Raw genomic sequence first — 21,781 nt, 5'->3', positions numbered from 1 at the left:
GCTTTTCATATTCAAGGCTATGTTCCCATAAGCCCTCCTGGGCTGTTTTCATTTTCAAGGTTGGCAGAGTTGTTTTATGATGTGAAGAAGAAGCAGAGCCCTGCATTGGTACCTTTGGCCTCCAAAGGGCAAAAGTCGACCTAGACCAGGGTTTTCCTGCCCCAGCCTTCGCAGTGCTGGGGCCAGGTCCCTCTCTGCTGGGGGCTGTCTGGGACATCACAGGATAATCTGGCAGTAACCCTGGCTTCCACCTGTAGATACCAGAAGCAAACCCCTGTCCTGAAAACCCTGGGGGTTAGGGGGGCGGACATACTCAGGGCTGCCACCCCCACCTCCCCCCCAAGCCCCGCCTTGTAGCCTGAGCCAGGAATCCATGAGTCTTCTGCCAAGGTCAGTTGAGAAGCTGCTGTCACCCTGATGGCCGTTCCTGCTGACACAGGCAGCCTCCACCTGCTCCCCTGCATGAGTGAAGGTGCCAGGAGGGCTCCCTGCCCTGAGAGGACTGGGGCCCAGCCGAGGGTCCCAGGGCTGGCAGAGAAGTGTATTTCTGTCTAGTTCAAATTTATGGGCACAGAGTCCCTGGGAGAGAAAGCTGGTGATGGGAGGCAGGTACAGTTACAGAAAAAGTTTTCTCTGGGCCCCAGCTCAGGGCCTGAGCCCCTTCCCCAGGGATCTGCTCCCCTGCCATAGTCACACCCACCTCCAAGCAGTGGCTTTTTTCGGGGAGGGGCCTAGGAGGCATTGCCTGCCTGCCCAGAGCTCAGTGACCAAGAAGAAGGACATTTGACATTTGAAGGAGGCTGTATGGACACAAGATTCAGAGGGGCCATGTCCAATCTCCCCAGGCAGCCCCCCGAGACCAGTCCAAGGAGTGAGCAAGGGGGTGAGGCATGCAGCCCAGTGGGGCCCGACGGGCGGGTTCAGGGAGGTGCCTGAGCTCACAGGGGCCGGGGAGGCCCTGGCCCTCTGCATGCCTGGGCCCTGACTCACTGCCCAGCACTGGCCAGACGCCCGGATGGTCTTGGCCCACGGCCTCCAGCCTGCACCCCAACCCCCGCCTTGCCTGCTCTCCCCCTGAGAGCCAGCCCATCAGCAGCCACCAGCCTTTTCCCAGATTATGGAACCTGGCTAGGGGCATGTTGAATGCTAGGCCAGCCCTGGTAGGGGTGCAGGATCAGTTTCCCCTCTACCACCAGGAAGGGAGCATGGAACCCAAACCTTGGCGCCCCCAGAACTGAGACTTGACCCCACACACCCACCCCGTTCCTCTTCTGGCATCCTCTCTGGCCAGCCGCACCCCAAGCTGGTGAGGGGGATCCATTTTACATATAGGAAAACCGAGGCACAGCTTGGTCCAGTCAGTTGCCCAAAGTCACAGTGACATCCCCTCCCCAGGAGGCTGAACCCAGCAGGGGGGCCCCAGGGTCCATGGAGGAGACTCTTGGCTCTACAGATGAGAAACAGACTCTGAGGTGCCTGCCTCTTATCCAAAGTTACCCAGGTGGAAAGAGACCAAGAACTGGAACTCAGGCCTGTACTTAGTAGAGCCCTGCCAGGCAACAGAGCACTTGAAGTTCTTAGTAATCAGTGGTTGCTGGTCCAATATCCACACACCTGGCCAACCTGGCTTTTTTTTTTTTTTTCCCTAGAGACAACACAGCTAACATTTCAATGATTGTCTTTCAATCCGTTTTCTATGCTTTCATACATTTTCATATAACTGACATCTCAGAAAGTGATGTTTGAAGACTGCTTTAAAACACTAAAGTTACATTGCGAAACGCTAAGTCACTTCAGTCGTGTCTGACTCTTTGCGACCCCATGGACTGTAGCCCACTAAGCTCCTCTGTCCATGGAATTCTGCAGGCAAGAATTCTAGAGTGGGTTGCCATTTCCTACTCCAGGGGATTGTCCTGACCCAGGGATTGAACCCATATCTCTTACGCACCCTGGCTTTTAATTGGTGTTTCTGGAGAAAATAGGCAAGGGTATATGGAGTCAAGAGGCCGAACCTCTCACCTGGACCTCTGGCAAGCTTGGTGGGCTGAGGCTGGGGAGAGGCTGGGAAGATTGACCACAGGGGATCAATACAGACACAGCAGTGCTTGGACCACCCCCAGGAAGGCCCCAGGACCTCCTGGTGGCCTCCCCACCTGACTCAGCAGTGTGCAGTGGACATCTGTGACCTGCCAGGCCCCCCAGTCCAGGGAGCCACGCTACTGTGGAGGCCATGATCAGGTGCTATATGCTGGTTCCCAGTGCCCTTCAGTGACAGAACAGCGTCACAGCTGATGAAGACAGAGCCTATTGGAGGCCCCAGGGAGCAAGAGTAATTTGAGCCCAGACAGACCTGAGCCCCCAGGGGACAGAAGTATGGAGACAGTGACCCAGGCAGAGGGAACAGCAAGTACAAAGGTTCAGAGACAGCAAAGAGGCCAGCAAGGAGAGAATGAGAGGCCATGGGGCTGGATCAAGCCAGGCCTGCAGTCCACAGTGAGACATGAGGAGGATTTTCAGATTCCGGGGGTGGGGTGGGGGAGCTCAGAGTTGGGCCTTGGGAAAGTAGAGTCTGACACTGCCCTCTTGACACAGGTCATGGTGCAGAGGCCCAGCCAACTAGGGGAGTGGTTTTGCTTTGAACCCCCAAGCTCCCAGCCTTCCGCCCAATCATAGGCACAGCTTGGGAGAGGAGGCTGTGGTGTAAGCAGAGCAGCTGTGCCGGGGAGGGTGGAGCCCCTCCACCGAGGGCAGGAGTCAGAGCTGAAACCTGAGCTGCCTGGAGGGGAGGCTGGACAGGACCCAGGAGTCCTGGGGGCTGTTCCCAGCCTCTCAATTCCACTGCACTCCATAGGGTGGGTGATATGACCAGTATTTGCTCAAATTCCAACTCTCAGCCGCTCTCATCTCCTCATCACTGAGGGAATTCACTGCCTAGAGGAAGGGGGGCGCTGCCCCCCACCATGGGGGAGGGGCCGGCATGCGGACAGCTCTCCCCCCTCCCTGCCTTCCCCTCTTTCCTCCCACGGACCTGGGCTCAGCCCCGCAGGCTCCAGCCTGACTCACCACAGGCAGCTGTGGTTTCAGATGCCTGTGGGGGCTGGGGGTTGGGGGTGGAGGCAGCAGAGGATGTCAATTGGGGTGTCAGGCTTTGGGGAGCAAATTCCTCCCACTACCCGGCTGGTGTTGGTCGGAGCTGTCGAGCCTCTTGGAGAGGCAGGAGTTCCGAGTCACCTGCCCACACCCTGTCCTCAGGGACAGCAGCTCCCAAGCTCCAGTCTGCTCCCCACCCCTTTGGGGAAGCCCACAGACCAACTCCAAGCAGCCAGCCAGCTGCCCCTCATCTTACCTGAGTGACAACCACGCCTTTCCCCAGGGGACCCCCTGTGAGCCCAGAGAGGTTCACCACCACGGCCTCGCCCTTTAGGCTGCCGCTGTTGAAGGATAAAAAGGCAGGGCATCCAGGTCTCGCCAGGAGCTTGGGACCCAAACCCAGTGACCCCAGCCTCCCCTTTCCCATCTGTCAAATGGGCTCTGGGCCCCTGCTTGGGCCGCCACAGAGAGGCTGCAGACAGTTAATCCCCAAGAAGGGTCTGCTCTTATTTTTCCTGACACTCTAGTCCTGTGTGTCTGTGTCACACTCACTGGCACGCTGGGGGCGCCGAGGAAGGATTTCGGTTACTACTCCCTCCGTTAACAGAAAACTGCCCAGGCCAGGGATCAGAAACTTCCATCACCTCCAGTCTCTCCCAGGCTGCAGGAGACCCCCTCTCCAAGTCCTGCCCACCTTCCCCTCTCAGCGCTCTCGGCCACTGCCCGGCCCCTCCCGCGCGCGCCCGGACTGTTCAGGCTCATTTGTCCGGTTTGCCACGCGGCTGAGCATGGAGTCAGTCAATCAACCAATTATCGAGCGCCCGCCTGCAGGCCCCGGACGCTTCCTGTGCGGTCCGCTCAGCTCTCGCCCCCAGAGGCAGTTTGGAACCTTCCCAAGACAAAAGGTGGAAGGAAGGAAGGAAGTGCCACCCTGTGGACACAGAAAAGATCGCAGTCCCGGCGGCTCCCGGCGCTTCCCTCCGCCACCGCTACACCCGCCACCCGCGGAGCCCGGGAGGCGGGGATTAGCATCGCCCCGTTTGCAGGTGGGGAAACGGAGGCTCGGATGGGTCCAAAGTCACCCAACTCCAGCCAGTCTGCACCCTTTCCCACCCACTGCCTCCATACTTCGGGTCCTCTGCCCTTGGGCCGGGTCCTGCAGGGAACCCCGTTTTCCACGTCCTACTGGGCTCAGCACAAAGAGGCGCTGGCTGGAGGGGGGTGCTGGCGGGAGGCGGGGCCTGGAGGCGGGGAGAGGCTAGAATCTCCTCTCTCTGTGCCATGGACGGGTCTCCTCCCAGCTCCCACAATTCCTGGGCTCCAGTAATGCCACCCCTTCTGCTGTTATTTCTGGATGCCTCATTGTCCCCGCATTTGGTCTTTTTTTTTTTTTTTTTTTGCCTGTGCTGTGCAGCACGCGGGATCTTAGTTCCCCGAACAGGGATTCACCTGTGCCCGGTGTAGTGAAAGCTCTGAGTTCCTAATCACTGGACCCTCAAGGGAAGTCCCATTTGGCTGAGCTGGATCTTTAGTTGAAGCATGTGGAATCTCGTTCCCTGACCAGGCCTGATACCCAGGCTCCCTGTGTTGGGATCACGGGGTCTTAGCCTCTGGACCACCAAGGCAGCCCTGAAGTTTACCATCTTAACCACATTGAAGTGTGCAGTTCAGCAGCATTCAGCACATTCGCTTTGTTGTGCAACCTTGCTCACCATCCAGCTCTTTGCTCCTGCAAAACTGAAAGCCTGTACCCATTAAACTCCCCCTCCTCCTCCCCCAGCCCCAGGCACCCACTTTCTGTCCTACTTTCTGTTTCTAGGAATTTGACTGCACTGGGAACTTCAAGGACAGCAAGAAAATCAAACCAGTCAATCCTAAATGAAATCAACCCTGAGTATTCATTGGAAGGACTGTTGCTTGAAGCTGGAGCTCCAGTCTTGATGCGAAGAGCTGACTCATTGGAAAAGACCCTGATGCTGGGAAAGATTGAGGGCAAGAGGAGAAGGAGGCAGGCAACAGAGGATGAGATGATTTGATGGCATCACTGATTCAATGGACATGGGTTTGAGCAAACTCTGGGAGACAGTGAAGGACAAGGAAGCCTGGCGTGCTGCAGTCCATGGGGTCGCAAAGAGTTGGACATGACTGAGCAATGAACAAGGGACTTCATATAAGTGGAATTATACAGTAGTTATCTTTTTGGATCTGGCCGATTTCCTTTAGACAATGTCCTGGAGATTCATCCATTTAGAGCATGTTTCAGAACTTTCTTCCTTTTTCAGGCTGGATAATATTCCACTGTGTATATATACATTTTATTTATGCATTCACCTACAGATGGACACTTGTGTTTGTTCCACTTTTCGGCTCTTGTGAATAATACTATGAACACGAGTGTGCAAATATCAAAATCCCTGATTTCAATTGCTGGATCACATGGTAGTTTTATTTATTTTTTTAAATTTTGGCTGTGCCTGGTCTTAGTTGGGGCATGAAGGATCTTTAGTCGAGGTGTGTGGGATCTTAGTTCCCTGATCAGGGATCGAACTGCATCTCCTACCTTGGAACCACAGGATCTTAACCACTGGACCATCAGGGAAGTCTTTTGTTTTTTGTTTTTAATTACAGCCATACAAATGGCATGTAGGTGGCATCTCCTTATGGTTTGTCCCATTTAGTTTTTTATGCTTAGTTCCTTGTATTTTTTTTCCTATCCAATGACCTGCCGTATTCTTGTTTCCCACTTGAAACGCCAGGACTATCTGTGGCTTGACTGCCACGCCCGAAGATAAGGGTCTGAAATGCCCTTGAGGTCAGACTCAGGTAAAGCTGGGATGCACAAGAGAATAGGGGTGCCGGGGACTGAGGAGAGTGCAGTCCACGTACTCCGATGTCTATGGCTCTGGACAAATGTTATCAAGATGAAGCCAGATTTGTGATGTGAAACCTCTCAATTTATTTCTATCTTAGCAATGAATTTAATAGAATTAAATTCAGGAAAAAAGGGTTTTTTTTAAAGGAGAAGGATGGGGAGGAGGAATAGTTAGAGAGTTTGGAATGGACATGTACACACTGCTATATTTAAGATGAATAACCAACAAGGACCTACCATATAGCTTAGGGAACTCTGTTCAATGTTATGTGACAGCCTAGATGGGAGGGGAGTTTGGGGGAGAATGGATACATATATGTGTGGCTAAGTCCCCTTTGCTGTCCACCTGAAACTATCACAACATTGTTAATCAGCTATACTCCAGTATAAAATTTAAAAGTGAAAGTGTTAGTCGCTCAGTCGTGTCCAACTCTTTGTGACCCCATGGACTGTAGCCCTTCAAGCTCCTGTCCATAGCATTCTCCAGGCAAGCACACTAGAGTGGGTAGCCATTCCCTTCTCCAAGGGATCTTCCCAACCCAGGGACAGAACCTGCATTGGAGGCAGATTCTTAAAATTAAAAAATTAAGGAGAATCCTTCCCTGACACCTCCCCCCACCCCCTTATATAAAAGAGCCTCTTGCCAGTCAGTTCTGTCTCATTATCTTTTTAAATATTCTTCTAGAATAATCTTTCAAAATAATTTTTTGTATCTGTTTCCTTTTCTAAAATGTCATCTCCTTGAGGGCATAGACACTTACGGCAGTGTTCCACACTCCTTGAACATGACCTGGCACACAACGGGTGCCCAATATTTGTTGAATGAGTGAATAAGCAGGAAATTTAGCAAAACTTCAATTCAGCACCCAGCAGAGCTGGTCCCCAGCTGAGCACAATATCCCCTTAGAGGCTGCAGCCTGTGTTGATGCTGTAGGAAAATGTTCCCTTTCCAGATCCTTCTCCCTGGGGGTAGTCTTGTCCATCAACAGATGGAAGGAGCCAGAGAAAGGCAGAAGAAAGCACTTCCGGTTTAGTCAAATACTTTATTTAAGAAATGTAATCGATCACAGTAAGGCATTCAGGCTATAAAAACATTCTATACAGTGGTTTAAAAAGCGACACCCATCCTCAAAAAGCAACCCATATATACAACACAGAACCTGATTCTCTTGAAGAGGGCTGTGCACGGCACGCTCAAATAAGCTTTGTACAGAAAGACGAGGCATCTTTGCAGCAACCAGGATTTGCAAAAATAAATAGATCTTTCTTTTATATATATACACGTAAGTGAGAAATGTTTCAACAAATATACAAAGTGCAAACATAACAAAAAGTCCCCACTGTCTGCACGGCGGTGGTGGGGGTGTTATTTACATGCTTCAGAAAGAGAAAAGGTGTTCACAGTCTGCGGCAGGGGTGCCCGTGTTCTGTGGTTGTACAGTAGTCAACCCACTCAGACGTTTCCATGGGAGGCTGCTCCCCATCCAACCCCCAGCCCCCAGTGGTCATAAATATGATATGTGTGGCAATTTCAGAAAGCATTCTTGTTTAATGAATCCCATGAAATTCCCGAGCCCAGAGCACATCTTACAGGGCAGACCTGCCATGCATGTTTCAGATGGACACCAGCCAACCATGACGGGCTTGTTGGGGATATGAATGGCTCAGTGGCCTCTGCCTAGAAGTGGAAACAGTAGGCAGATCGTCTAGTCGTAATCTTGGCTTTGAAGTCATGATCAAGCCACCGCGCACACGTCTCCCTACGTGCTGGGAGAGGGGCCGGGTCTGGGAGAAGGGCCGGGTCTGTACCAATCATCAACCCGGACTCTTTGCAGCCAGAAGGGAACCAGAACGGAAAGTAGTGCAAAATAATAATAGAATGTCGACTTTACACAGTGTACGACCCTGAACTGGAAAAGTGCAAGGGGTGGGGCTGGGGTCCAGACACCCACTCCCGGACAGAGGGATACAGTTAGAGGTGGGAGCTGCTCATCTTCACGCACAAAGTAAGGGGGTCTCAGGCACTTAATACATGTACGTTAAGGGCGACTGGTGGCTCGCATTTGTTTTCTCTGGGGATAATCAGGGTTTTGGTGAATGAATAGGGTTCAGCGGGTGCCGCTCCTGGAAGGTTGGACCCAGGGTCCCCTCCTGGCTTAAGTGGAGGACAAACCCAGCTTGGAAAACCCTAGTTTGATCCTGACCAGGGGGTGGCAGACCAACTCTGGCCATCCCGCAGGCTTGCCTGGCAGAAGTAAACATGTTCAGTCCTGAGTGTGGGGCCTGGGCTAGAGGGTGGGTGGCAACAGCAGCCACCTGGGACCCTGTGGGTAGCACCTGCTCTCGTGCATTCAAAGCCACTAGCTTTCCGGCTCCGTGTCCCTCCGTCATTCCCTCTGGGGAGGAGTGTGTCTAGAAGGAGAGCAGCTCAGAGATTCCCGGAGAGGACAGATTCCCAAGCTGTTCTGGCTTTCTCCTTCACGTGTAAAGAAAGGAAGAAAAAAAAGCAATCCAACTGCCGCCCCAGGGCACCGTCTGAAGCCTGTTCTGCCTCCCAGAAAAATAAATATATAAAACAAAGCTCTGGCAGACGGGCAGACAGTGCCTGGGCGGCAGTCCCCAACAGCGCTTTTGGTGCAGAAGTCTCAGGAAGGGTTGGGAGCAGGTCAAGGGTCAGGGGTGAAAGTGTTCTTGCTGCCTTTGAGTGACTGGCAGCAGGTTCGGGGGAGGGAGAGGACTCAAGGCAGCAGCTCACGCCACGTCATCCTCCAAGCTGACCATCTGTCTCTGTCAACAAAGCAGTAAACGCCGGAAACGATCAGTCCAACATGCAGTAAACATGGCCACAGGCCACCCACGCCTGACTCTCTCCTGGTCCCCCAGGCCACCCCCCTCATTACCGCTGGACCCGCACAAAGGCCTCCACCCTCGTCTCGGGGCTCTGGGACTTGGCCCAGGCCTATTCCTCACACAACCACCAGGGGCGCCCGTGAGCACCCGAGTCTGATCAAGTGGCTCCGTGGAGCCCATCTCACTCCCAGCAACGGTGCTCCCATAGGCCCACAGCGTCCTGCTCCATCTGCCCCTTCCCCTCCCACTCTGCGCCCCTCGCACCACAGGCAGGGTTCAGCCACAGGCGTTTGCACAGGTGGTGCCTGATGCACTCCGTACACTCCCTACTCAAGAAAGCCTTCCGGGCCACCTTATCTGAAGTCGCCTCCCCTCCTTTCCAGACCTCCCACAAAAAAACTCAGTCCCCCTTCCGGCTTTCACCCTTGGACCTATGTTCCCTTGGATTATCCTCTGGCCCTGCCGCGCCCCCACCCCCCACCCGCCACTCCGTGAGATCGTCCTCTCTCGAGGAGGGCCTGGCCTTTAGGAGGCATGAGGAACTCTCAGACAGACAGCCGGGTGCCGGCGAGGTCCCCAGCGGGGCGGCTCACCGAGGGGTAGGTGTAGCCGTCCTGGCTGCGGCAGATGTGGACCTCGTCCTCCGTGGTCTTCTGGTACACGGGGTTGTCGAAGTTGATGCTGTTGATGCTCTTCAGCCGCCAATTCTTCCAGAGGAGGAAGGTTCCGAAGGCCAGGAGGATGAGCAGTGCTGCGGGGAGAGGGGAGGGGTGCCGCCTTCAGACGCCAGGCCCTTTCACGGGGAAATGTTTTTGTTCCCAATTTATTATTTGTATTTTTCCAATCTTCCTAATACTTGGGACTTCTCTGGTGGTCCAGCAGTTAAGACCCACTGCAGGGGAAGTGGGTTCCAACCCTAGTAGGTGAACTAAGATCTTCCCAAATGCCCCACAAAACATAAAAAAAAGACAATACTTGCCCAGTGTTTAAAAAAAAAAATCCATCAGTGAGTATAAGAAATCTCTAGCTTGAAGACCACTGTGACTGCCTCGCCCCCCCAAACCTATTGTTGGGTATATAGCAGGCTTGCATTATGAGGCACTGGGTCAGAGGCTGCCCGTCTCTTGAGATCAAAGATTTAGGACACATTCCCAGTGACCGGGGAGGTCACTGGTGGAATTTTTCAACCTGCTTCTGCATTTCATGACAAGAAGACTATTGTCAGTTTTCCATGTTTCTTGTGTATTAGTCACACATCGGTTACTTCGTTTCACAAATGGGATTGTTCTCAACATTCGGGGCCACCATGGCACACTCTGCTTCTGCATGAATGTGGATAACGTGGGATCCCTCTTTGCATCGTTGATGGTGGGTCTTGGGGTGCCGTTTCCTGAAAAGATCCTGGCTGGTACCCAGAGGGTGGGAAGATGCCAGGTGGGCATCACCCTGGGGCAGCCCCAAGGGAGGTGAGGGCCTCCCTGGGCAAGTGTATCAACCCACAGCTGGACAACTGGTGGGGACTTAGATCTCTGGTCTCTGTGAAAGGACACCATGAAAGGATTTTTTTTTTTCAAAAAGGAAAGTGGGTATGATGCAAACCAAGTCATGATTGACAGGTGAGGACAGGAAAGTAGAAATCTCCAAACTGCGCCCTGAAACAGAACAACTCATCGGGAGGTACCCCTGCTGGTGCCTTCCCATCCTTTGGGTGTTGATGAAAGTGCCCATCAATCACAGTGGGAACCCTGGCCCAGTTCCCCTTTCTCCCCTGTGACATCTCAGATGTCCCACTCTGCTCTCAGCTCCAAGGGGGCGGATGTTTGTTTCTCTCTGGGCTCTGTCCCCAGTGCTCAGAAATGGCCTTGGTATACAGTAGTCGCTCAACTATACTTGTTTAGTGAATGAAGCTAGGAAGGGGGTTGCTCAGTGATAAACAGGACACACAATGGGGCCAGCTGATTACTGGAGGGAAGGTGGACCAGAACAGCTTGCTGGGAGCTGAAGTCATTTTGAAGGAAGCAAGGAGCCAGGGGAGGACCGGCCACAGGCTTACCGATGGGGAGGACGATGTATAGGGCACCCACGCTCCCGGGCCTCTCCGTGTCCGCTCGGCCGGCAACGTTGCCCAGGCCTGCGGGAGACAAGGGAGAAAGTGAGGCCCAGATGCACCACGAAAGGGTGGGAAACACAGGTATATGATGTCAACATGCAGAGAACACCCGACACTTCCCAGTGTCTTCAAACGTCCAAAGGAAGTTGGAGTATCTCCCAGGCTTGAACAGTGCAGACTGGCTTCTGTCCAGGCCTCGCTTGTGGGCAACTGGGAGTATGGCCCGAATTTAAGAGGGTCCTGTAGGCTCGTGTTATGAGGCAATAGAGAAGGCGGATGCCGGCCTCTGAGACCAAAACTTGTGGATACATTCCCAGGGCTGGAGAGGTCACTGATGGAATTTTTCAACCTGCTTCTTGCATTGATGTTGTTGTTGTTGTCCAGTTGCTAAGTCGTGTCCCCCAGGCTCCTCTGCCCATGGGATTTCCCAGGCAAAAATACTGGAGTGGATTACCATGTCCTTCTCCAGATCTTCCTGATTAGGGATTGAACTCACATCTCCTGCCTCGGCAGATGAGCCACCCGGGAAGCCCCTGCATTTGATGACAAGGAGCCTATTGTGGATGAGGGCAGGGGTCACCTTCTGTCCCCATAATTCTCAGCAATTTCAGTGCTTGGGTTGGATCGCACCAAAGACCCATAGTCCTGTGCCAGCTGGCCCCAGCTAATAAATATTTGGGGAAGGGACTTCCCTGGTGGGCCAGTGGATAGGACTTCATCTTCCAATGCAGGGAGTATGGGTTTGATCCTTGGTTGGGAAGCTAAGATCCCACATGCCTCACCACCAAAAAACCAAAACATGAAACAGAAACAATATTGTAAGAAATTCAATAAAGACTTAAAAAAAAATGGTCCACATCAAAAAAAAACTAACAAACAAAAAAAGATATTGGAGGTGACATCGTTATATAATCACATGTGTGCACCTGGGCCAGACAACGTGAGGGCCCGTGTGAGTGAAAATATAAAGGCCTCCAAACAGGCCAATGCACTACGAAGACCACACAAGTCACGTCCGAGCCACACGATAAGCCAGTGAGCAGTAATGACCATCACCAGTTATATTCAAATCCGTATCTACCAGCTGTCATACATGCTTTGGACAGAGTTTGTACCCAGTTTTACATTTGCGCTTATTTAAGAACCCTCACCACAAAAATAATTTAGGGCAGTAGCAGCAGTGTCCTTGAGAAATTTTTCTTTTAAAAGAGCTCCTTTGCCAAATTCAAGAAGCCCCAGATGGGCCCATCCGTGAAATGGTATTTCAAGCAGTGGCACTTCAATCGAAAACGGTTCTGGGCCTCTCTCTACTATACAGTTCCTGTTGTATCCCCTTTATGGTGGAACAAAGGATTCAGTTACTTTGAAAGGGAAAAAAAAAATGTCTGAAACTTGCTATTGTGCTTTTTTTTGGTTTTCCTGGCCAGAAAAGCCTGTGCTGTTTCCGGACTGCTCAAAAACAGGGTCGGGCGCCCTCTGCTGGACAAATCAGTGAACAGCGGGTTTCCAATCAATCAAGCTGGGGAGGTGGTAGAGTAAGACCTTGAAGGCAGGCTAAGAAGGGAACTGGGGACTCGCCTCAGTCACAAAATTTAAAGGGATTCCCCCCCAAACTCAGTAAACCAGTAACATTATAATGCATTTTTTAAAATATCAAAATTAATGCCAATGGAAACTCCCTGGCTGATGGTCCAGTGGTTAGGATTCCACCCTCATTGCTGAGGGTCTGGGTTCAATCCTTGGTTGGGGAACCAAGATCTCACAAGCCACGTGGCATGGCCAAGAAAAAAAAGAAAAAGAAAAGAAAACAAAAATTAATGCCAATATCTCATGAAGAACAAAAGAGCAAAATTTTTAGGAAAACAGGATCTGATGATACACTTTGCAAAACCTGCCTCATTGGGACCAAGCAAACTTTATTTATCAGGACTGTCCCCACAGGCCACAATTTGATTATTTGATTTAAAAATAATAATGCATTAGAAATAAATTTATTTTTAAAGTGTAAAAGAAAACCTAAAAACTGAAAAAAAAATTGCATTAAAATATTATCTGAGTCCTTGATTTTCTGGTGATCCCTTTAAGCGCTACGCCAGGGAGTACCTGACCTGCCTCACACTAGTCCTGGCCTTGCTGGGCAGACACCTTAAACTTCAGGTTCTTCCCACGCTCATGTGATCCCCACTTTTCCAGGGAGGTGGGCAGGCACTGTTATTAGCTCCAGGTAGGGAAACTGAGGCTTCAGACAGGCACAAGCCATGCCAGAGACAGTCAGCCAAAGAACTAAGACTAAATCCACTCTGTCTCTTCACAGAGATGCTGGTTATCAATGAACTGGTGCAGGGAGCGGGGTGTAGGTGGCCTCAGGCTTTACCTTGTTGGGACATTGTCACCGACTCGGCTGTGGTGAGCTCAGGGCTGGCCGTGTGCTTCGGCCCCACAGCTGTCGAGCTGACCGTGGAGGGTCCTCGGGTGGTCACTGCAGATTCAGACTCTGAAAGAATAAACATTTCCTGAGTGTCCTGTGGCCTGAGAGCCAATGAGAGTTGTGCTGCTGCTGAAAACAGGTAGGAAGCAAGTACCATGGGCCACAGAAAAAACTGAAGACAAATGCAGTGAAAATACAAACCCACTAGTGTCTATGTTATTATATTACACGTTGTCTTTCAAAAGGGAGATTCGTAAGTGCCGCAGACACACTGCCCCCAGTAGGGACTTTCTCTGAGGATGCAGAGACCGAAAAAGGGGCTGCATTCTCCCTTAATGTCTGCAGCTAAAATCAGGGCCTTCCCGCCAAAGAGGGCTGGGAAAGAGAGAACTGGACCTGAGTCCGTCTCCCTGCTAGTCAGTGCTGATGTACCCAGCCTTGAGAAAAGCCTAACAACAGCCTCCAGGGGCCTTGCTCTCCCATTTGACAGATGAGCAAAGAAAGGCTGCAGGGCCGACCCTCAAGGGTGGCAGAAGGCCGATCCCCACCTGTGAGGCAGCTTCTCATGTCCTTGGCCAGCAGCATGCCGTCGGGGCAGGCACAGGTGAACTTGGGTGAGCGGGGGTTGATCTGTGGGGCCGGCAGACACAGGTACTGGCAGCCACCATTGCGGAGGGCAGTCCTCTCACACCAGTTCACCCCTGCGGCGGGAAAAGGCAGGGAGGCAGGATGAGAATGAGGTCAGAAAAATTCTGGAACATTCCAGAGCACAGGCAGAGAAGTGGAGGTAGTGGGAGAGGCCACCCCATCTTTACCTCTCGGCTGCGTGAGGTTGTGGAAAAGGACAATGTCCTCCGGCGATAACAGGTTTTCTGCCATCAGACTGATGTCTGAGCCTGTGAGGCGGTTGGCACTAAAAATGGCTTCGTTGATAACATCCGTCCAAAATACTTTATCCTACAGGGGCATAAGGAATATGACATATCCCCATCAGCCATAGGGGACACGACCACTGGTTCCACACCCCTCCAAATGGGTCCACAGGGGTGCGCCTGGCAGGGTGAGGGAGCGAGGAGAGGTCATAGGCGATGTCGGGGGCTTTAGGACTTGGGCATTCTGCTCCCCGAAGGAGGAAGGGCCCCACCCCGAGGACCCAGCACCGGGGAAAACCATCGGCTCCCCCCAGCTCCTGCCCTGACTTGCAAGCCTGAACTGCATGCAGGTGTGTCGGGGGAAGAGAACTGAGTTTTAGGTTATAAACTCACAGAGCCGCCTGGCCATCTCTCTCCCAGAGCCTTTTTTCTTTAAAAATGTCTTAATTAAAAAAAAAAAAAGAGTGATTGCGTGCCCCCAGCCCCCACCTCAAAGATGGCCAAGGAGAAGGGGTGTGCCAGCTTCTTCTTGTCCTCCAGCACGGTCTTCCGGTTCCCCCCATTGACATCGATGCTGGAGATGGAGTGCAGTTTGGAGTCGACCCAGTAGAGGCGGCCGCCAGAAAGATCTAGAACCCACAGTGGGGGCAAGGAAAGGTCACAGGCAATGCCCGGGCCGTGGGGCTTGGGTATCCTGCTCTTCTCAGGAGGGAACCAACCCCCCACCCAACCGGACCCAGCGCCTGGGAAAGACATTCAGATCCACATCCGCCTCCCACCCGAACCGCATGCAGGTGTGGTGTGGGGAGAGGGGAGGTGAGTTTCCAGTTCGACACTCTCACGGAGCCCCCTGGTCATCTCTCCTCCAGACCCTGCCTGACACCAAGGACTACTGTCCCCCCAGTGTACCTAGAGTGATGCCATTGGGCCACTGGATGTCCTCGGTCACCAGCGAGTAAACGTCCACGCCGTTGAGGCCCCCCTTCTTGATCTCGGCAGGGGTGCCCCAGTCAGTCCAATACATGAAGCTGGGGAGGCAGCGGGAAGGACAGACAGGGGGACATCAGAGAGGGAAGTTGTGACCACCGGAAGAGCTGCTCTCTCCCTGGCATCAGCCAGGCCAGGAACCCCCCGCCCCGCCCCTACAGTCCCTACTGGGGGAGGCCCTGGATGGGTTCTTTCTGGTCCCCTAACTTAACCTTGCTGCTCCCTGGTGGCTCAGTTGGTAAAGAATCTGCCTGCAGTGCAGGAGACCTGGGTTTGATCCATGGGTGGGGAAGATCCCCTGGAGAAGGAAATGGCAACCCACTCCAGTATTCTTGCCTGGAGAATTCCATGGACTGTCAGGAGCTTGTCAGACTCGACTTAGGGACTAAACCCCACCAACCTTGCCGGTTCCAGGGCCTGCAACCTGGTGAGACCTGGCAAGATTCAGAGACCTTGGAGAACAAAGGGAGGTTTTCATTCCAGTGTTGGGACTGGGGCACTGGAATCCGCTCTCTGAACACTGCTTTCTGAGCCTGAGGGCTTTTATAAATTTGTTTTGGTAAAGTACAAATTTATTTATTTATTCTTATTATTTTTTTTAAGGCTGTGCAGCATGTGGGATCTAAGTTCTCCGATTAGGGATTGAACCCATGCCCCTTTCGTTGGGAGCACAGAGTATCAACACTGGACCACCAGGTTAAGTGTATGTTATCCTGCAGATAAATTGCAAGGACTCATGTTCAAAGACATTCAAAGCTATTCTGGCTACTTTGTATGAGGCAGGGGAGAAAAACTTAAATTTCCATGTGCTGGAGAGCAGTTTAAATAAATCACGGCCCATCAGGCCAAAGGAAAGGAAACTCATAGACCAAATGGAAGAGTCAGGTGGTGGTCCCTGCTGTTTAGGGGGAGAAATATAAGGGCAGAGCAAGTGATACAAGTCTAAGTGGAGTGTGTGTCTGGGAGGGTCTCTCTCTCCTGGCATCTGGATAGACCGATGGCCCTCCACCAAATGAGGGCATTAGTCTTGGATGAAGGCCTGCTGGGCCCACTTTCATCCTAGGGTCCCTCCAATCTGAGCCGTGGACACCGTGCTAGCACAGCCAAGTGTGGCTTCGCCAACCTTTTCTCTCTGAGGCCCATTGCTCCCTCTCCACCAATGACTGCAGCCAGAACAGGCTGCCCATCCTGGGGCTGTGAAATTCCCAGCCCCAGAGACCCTCCCAGACACACATGTCATGTGCTGGAGCAGGTGTCCTCTGCAGGGCATGGTACTTGGGACGAGACCATGCTTTCACAGGGGTCCCTGTGGGCACTGGAGCTGCTGAGTCAGCCTGGTCCCACCTGCAGGGGGCGTGCCACAGGGTGGCGACCTTCACTTCGTTTGCAAAAATTGTTGTTTGGCTAATGCTGGCCTGAAGTGTGTACGGGGCTTTTTTTGTTTTTTTTGTTTTTTTTAAGTGTTCAGTATTTCTTAACGACATTGTCTCTCTTGTTTTCATGCTAACTGGGCTGTGTGTTCATTTGGGAGAGGTCTTGGGGATGTAGCAAACATCCCCCATTCTGTGCAAAGTTCAGATGATAAAATTCCTACCATGACGGACCCCCCTCCCACTGAGAGTGCAGGGGACGTGGGAAGACCCCACATGCTTCGGAGTTAACTAAACCCTTGTGCCACAACTACTGAGCCTGAGCTCTAGAGCCCAGGAACCTCAACTACTGAAGCCCACACGGCCTGTGCTTCAAAACAAGAGAAACCACCACAGTGAGAAGCCTGTGCCCCACAACTAGAGAAAGCCTGTGCAAAACAATGAAGAGCCGGACATCCGAAAATAAATAAAGACATAAAGAAAAACCTGTGCCCCCCCCCCAAAAAAAAGCCACAAACAAACAAAAAGCTAATCTGGTCTGGTCTGGTCATCTGGTCTACCTAAGCCCAAACCTCCCCCCATCTGGAGCTCTAATCCATTTGTGAACCCCAGCCCTAGGAATACATACCCATGGACGGGATCCACCACAATGGCCCGTGGCTTGGAGCCTTCCTCCTGGAAGAGCGTCTTCCTCTTCACGCCTTTGGTGTCAGCCACGGAGACGGTGCCTAGGATGGAGTCGGTCCAGTAGATGTTGCTGTGGATCCAATCCACCGCCAGCCCGTCGGGGGCCTGGAGATCCTCGCCAATGACGGTGTCGTAGGAGGAGAAGCCGGGGGCTCCGTCGATCTGGGCACTGAGGGGAGAGGAGAAGGAAGAGGAGAGTGTCAGCTCCGGGTGCCCTCCGTCCACTCAGGGACTGGGGCTGCGTGCGGCTGGGAGGCGGGCAGGCTCACCTGTAGATCTTCCTCTGGGACAGGTCAGACCAGTAGATCCTGTTACTGGCCACCTCTGTGTCCAGGGCGACCACGTTCTTAAGGTTGGGGATAAGGCTGGTGTACTCGCTTCGGTCCAGAGTCATCTTCCTGACTTCGTGGCGGTTGGTGAAGAAGAGGTAGGCGATGGTGCCTGGGGAGCCGGGAAGGGGGGCGGTTCAGCGGAGTGGAAGGGACCCCAACCTCCAGAAACATGGGATCCCCGGATTTAGGTGCTTCTAAGAATCACTGCAGTTCTAACCTAAACTTCAGGTAAAAGAAACTCAGTGATGTCTATTTGTTTCATTGCATGCTAAGTTGATTTAGTCCTCTTTTTGACCCCATGGGCTGTAGACTGCCATGCTCCTCTGTCCACAGGATGATGAAAGTCCCACCATATGGCCTCCCCCTCCTGCCACCTCCCTGCACTTACCCACAGCCTTGCAGGCCTTGGTGAGGGGCTCCAGCCGGAAGCCCTCTTCGCACTCGCATTTGTAGCTGCCCTCTAGGTTCACGCAGAGCTGGCTGCAGGTGTCAGGGTTCTGACACTCATCGATATCTGAGAGTTGGGACACAGAGAGAACTGGAGCATCTTTCCAGCAGGGCGCAGATGGAACCATGGGCTCTGACCAACAGCCATGCCTCCCTGTGGCAAATGGCGGACAACCCATCCCCTCTCGGGAAACCCTCCAGGACAGGATGCTCTGACCAATTTTTTTTTTTTAATTTATTGATTTGGCTGCACCAGGTCTTAGTTGCAGCACGTGGAATCTTTAACTGTAGCATATAAACTCTTAATTGCAGCATGTGGGATCTAGTTCCTTGACCAGGGATCGAACCCAGGCCCCCTGCTTTGGGAGCATGAGGTCTGAGCCACTGGAAGTCCCTGATCACCAAAATCTTGAAAATGGCCAAGCATGATCTCTAACCCCAACCTCACCATTCACTTTAGGGCACAGTCAACTGGGCGAAGTTGCATCAACTGAGATTTCTTTCTTAATTATTAATCCCCAAAGGCCAAAAGCAAGTGCTCCCCAAGGGCCAAGCTGGCAACAGCTGGTTCAAGCACCTGGCCTCCTACCAGCCCTGTGAGGAGGAAATGGTACTTGCACCCACTTAACAGATGGGAAAATTGAGGCTGAGGCTTTGATCCCCTCTTCTTCCAAGGAAAGGGCCGGGGGCTTGGGAATTACCTTCACATCTGTGCTTGCCCACTAGCTGGAAGCCTTCGGGACACAGGCACTCGTAGCCGATCTTGAGGTCATTGCAGATGTGAGAGCAGCCGCCCTTGTTGTCCAGACACTCGTTGGTTCCTGTGCCAGATGCAGGAGGGGCACCGGTCACACTCTGGCCTCCAGCCACCTCTCGCCCAACATCCTGCACAATTTCTACCTCATCATAACCAACATGATGACTGCTGGTGAAGTTGCCATGATTCCTAAGAGGTCTTAGAGCCACTGTTATGCGTGACACCATGAATGAACCACAAGGATGTTGTCGATGTTTAGTCGCTAATTCTTGTCCCACTCTTTGCAACCCCATAGACTGTAGCCCACCAGGCCCCTCTGTCCATGGGATTTCCCAGGCAAGAATACTGGGGTAGGTTGCCATTTCCTCCTCCAGGGGATCTTCCCAACCCAGGGATGGAACCTGAGTCTCCTGCAATGGCAAGCTGAGCCACTAGGGAAGCCCTATGAGGGTGTAATAGTGAGTGAATTATAAGCCAGGTACGGAAGGACAAATACTATTCCACATGAGGCCCCTAATGGGATCATATTTATAGAGACAGAAGGTAGGAGGGTGGGTGCAGAGGTTGGGGGAGGGGGAGTTAGTGTTCGGTGGAGACAGAGACTCGGTTCTGCAAGATGAAATAGTTCTGGAGATGGATGGTGGTCATGGTTACGCACTGCGACTGTACTTAAAACATGAACACCTAAAAACGGTAAATCCATAAATCTTGTGGGGTTTTTTAACCATAATTAAAAAAATTTTAATTATAAAAAAAAAAGCCACATACCACTTACTACAGTTACATGTATTAACTCACTTAATCCTCCCTACAGGAAATGGCAACCCACTACAGTATTCTTGCCTAGAGAATCCCATGCACAGAGGAGCTCGTCCATGGGGTTGCAAAGAGTCGGACAGGACTGAGTGACTAACACACACAAAATCCTCCCTATGACCTTAAAGGCATGAGACTTATAGCTGGGGAAATCAAGGCATGGCCAGGTTAAACAGTTTGTTTAAGATCACACAGCTTGACGCAAACCTAGGGCACTGGGCTCCATAATCCATGCTCTTACCCTCTATACCAAGTGTGGGCCAAAGCCAGCCCCCAACCTGCTCTTTGACAGCTAAGAATGGTTTTTACATTTTAAAATAGTTGAGAAGAAAATAAGAATCAAAAGCAAAATATTTCAAAAGTTCTATGAAATTTGAGTGTCTGTATCCATAATAGAATATTGGAGCATGGCCCTAAGCATTCAAATGCACGTGTATGGGCTTGGGTGGGTGCTCTCCTGCTACAAAGGCCAAGTAGAAGAGCTGCGACAGAGACCCTACGGACTGGAAAGTCCAAATCATGGGTCAAAGTGCTGCTGAAAATACTTGCAACACCTGATCCCCAGCGGCCCTAGGATGTCTGGGAAGTTACTGCCCCATCTTACAGATGGGAAAACTGAGGCTTAGAAGCCAATCCACTTTTCCCCAGGCTCCCCACTAACATCTGTCTAGCCCCAGAGTCACAGCACTTGTGGGCTTGGGCAGGGCTGGCCCCTCACAGCACCACAGCACCCACGTCTCAATGTGGTGGACCCCACCCTCAACACCACCAGCTGCCCACACCCCAGGGCTCACCACAGTCCTTGAGGGGCTCGTCCGACCAGTCCCGGCAGTCCCTGACGGAGTTGCACACTTTGTCCAGGGAGATGCACTCACCGCTTTGGCACTTGAACTTGTTGGGCCCCTCACAAAGAGTCACTATGAGAACCACAGAGGAGGGTCAGGGGCTTCCAGGTGACAGGAGGTGGCTTAGTGCTTCTTATGAATATGATTATTTATGCAAGAATAGATACAAATGTATTTGGTGGTAAAACAGAACAGTTACTGATCATAATGAAGCCTCCACTCAGCTTAAGAATTAGAATATCACCAATAGCAGGGGCTGGTAAACTCTGGCCTGATGCCTGTTTGTTTAAATAAAAGTTTTATTAGCACCCAGCGCTGCCCATTGGTTTACATACTGTCAATGGCAGACTTCATGCTAGAACAGCAGAGTCAAGCAGATGTAATTGAGACTATGGCCTGCAGAGCTGAAAATTCCTACTCTCCAGCCCCGACATAAACTATTATAGTGGTCTAAGCCATCCCATTCTACTACCCCCAGAGGTAATGAGAATCTTGAATTTTGATTACCACTTCTTTATTTTTTCATTAATAGTTCTATCAAACATGTATGAATGAACAATCTACTGTTGAATTTTGCTTGCTTTTGAGTCTTAATAACTGTATCCAGTTAAATTCCTGCAATTGCCTTCTTGCTTGCAACCCCAAGGTTATGAAGTTCGCCTGGGCTGCAGACGGGGGCTGTAGCCTCTTTTTTCTCAGCTGCATGATATTCCACTCTGATGACACTGCCGTTTAAAATTATTTGCAGGCAGCCCTATTCACAGCAGCGCAATTCACAACAACCAAGGCGTGGAAGCAACCCACGTGTTCATCCACGGGTGACTGGATAAACAAAATGTGGTCCATCCATACAGCAGAATATTATTTTGCCTTAAAAAGGAAGGAATTTCTGACACTTTCTATAACATGGATGCACGTTGAGGAAACGATGCTTAGTGAAATCAACCCGTCACACAAATTTGTGATTCCAGTTACATAAGGTCAAATACTAGAGGAGTGGAATTTGTAGAGACAGTAGAATGGTGGGTACCAGGGGCTCGAGGAAGGAGAATAGCGAGTGTATAATGGGGACAGAGTTGTGTTAGCCACTCAGTCCTGTCCAACTCTTCCAGACCCCATGGACTGTAGCCCACCAAATTCTCCAGGTAAGAATACTGGAGTGGGTTGCCATTCTCTTTTCCAAGGGATCCTCCCGATCCAGGGATCAAACCCACATCTCCTGCACTACAGGCAGATTCTTTACCATCTGAGCCACCAGGGAAGCCTCTATTTCACCACAATTTAAAAAAAAATTTTTTTACATTAATTGTACTGCTGG

The 21,781-nt window shown here is 51.7% G+C and overlaps 1 protein-coding gene across 1 annotated transcript in view; it reads right to left on the bottom strand.

Annotated features, from left to right (window-relative positions):
- Window positions 1-6,989: 6,989 nt before the first annotated feature.
- LDLR (low density lipoprotein receptor) overlaps window positions 6,990-21,781 on the bottom strand; it is a 33,144-nt gene continuing 18,352 nt past the window's right edge. The window contains exons 6-18 of the mRNA XM_055545069.1: window positions 20,413-20,535; window positions 18,747-18,866; window positions 17,987-18,112; window positions 17,536-17,707; window positions 17,208-17,435; window positions 15,132-15,250; window positions 14,712-14,851; window positions 14,166-14,307; window positions 13,899-14,051; window positions 13,297-13,416; window positions 10,866-10,943; window positions 9,406-9,563; window positions 6,990-8,749 (exon numbers count right to left, since the gene is read on the bottom strand). Coding sequence (XP_055401044.1) covers window positions 8,714-8,749; window positions 9,406-9,563; window positions 10,866-10,943; window positions 13,297-13,416; window positions 13,899-14,051; window positions 14,166-14,307; window positions 14,712-14,851; window positions 15,132-15,250; window positions 17,208-17,435; window positions 17,536-17,707; window positions 17,987-18,112; window positions 18,747-18,866; window positions 20,413-20,535 — 1,715 coding nt within the window. The 3' untranslated portion in view covers window positions 6,990-8,713. The remainder of the gene's footprint in view (window positions 8,750-9,405; window positions 9,564-10,865; window positions 10,944-13,296; window positions 13,417-13,898; window positions 14,052-14,165; window positions 14,308-14,711; window positions 14,852-15,131; window positions 15,251-17,207; window positions 17,436-17,535; window positions 17,708-17,986; window positions 18,113-18,746; window positions 18,867-20,412; window positions 20,536-21,781) is intronic.

This window comes from Bubalus kerabau, chromosome 1, assembly GCF_029407905.1.
Source record: "Bubalus kerabau isolate K-KA32 ecotype Philippines breed swamp buffalo chromosome 1, PCC_UOA_SB_1v2, whole genome shotgun sequence".
NCBI classification, from domain to species: domain Eukaryota; kingdom Metazoa; phylum Chordata; class Mammalia; order Artiodactyla; family Bovidae; genus Bubalus; species Bubalus kerabau.
This window is presented reverse-complemented; position numbering and strand designations above follow the sequence as displayed.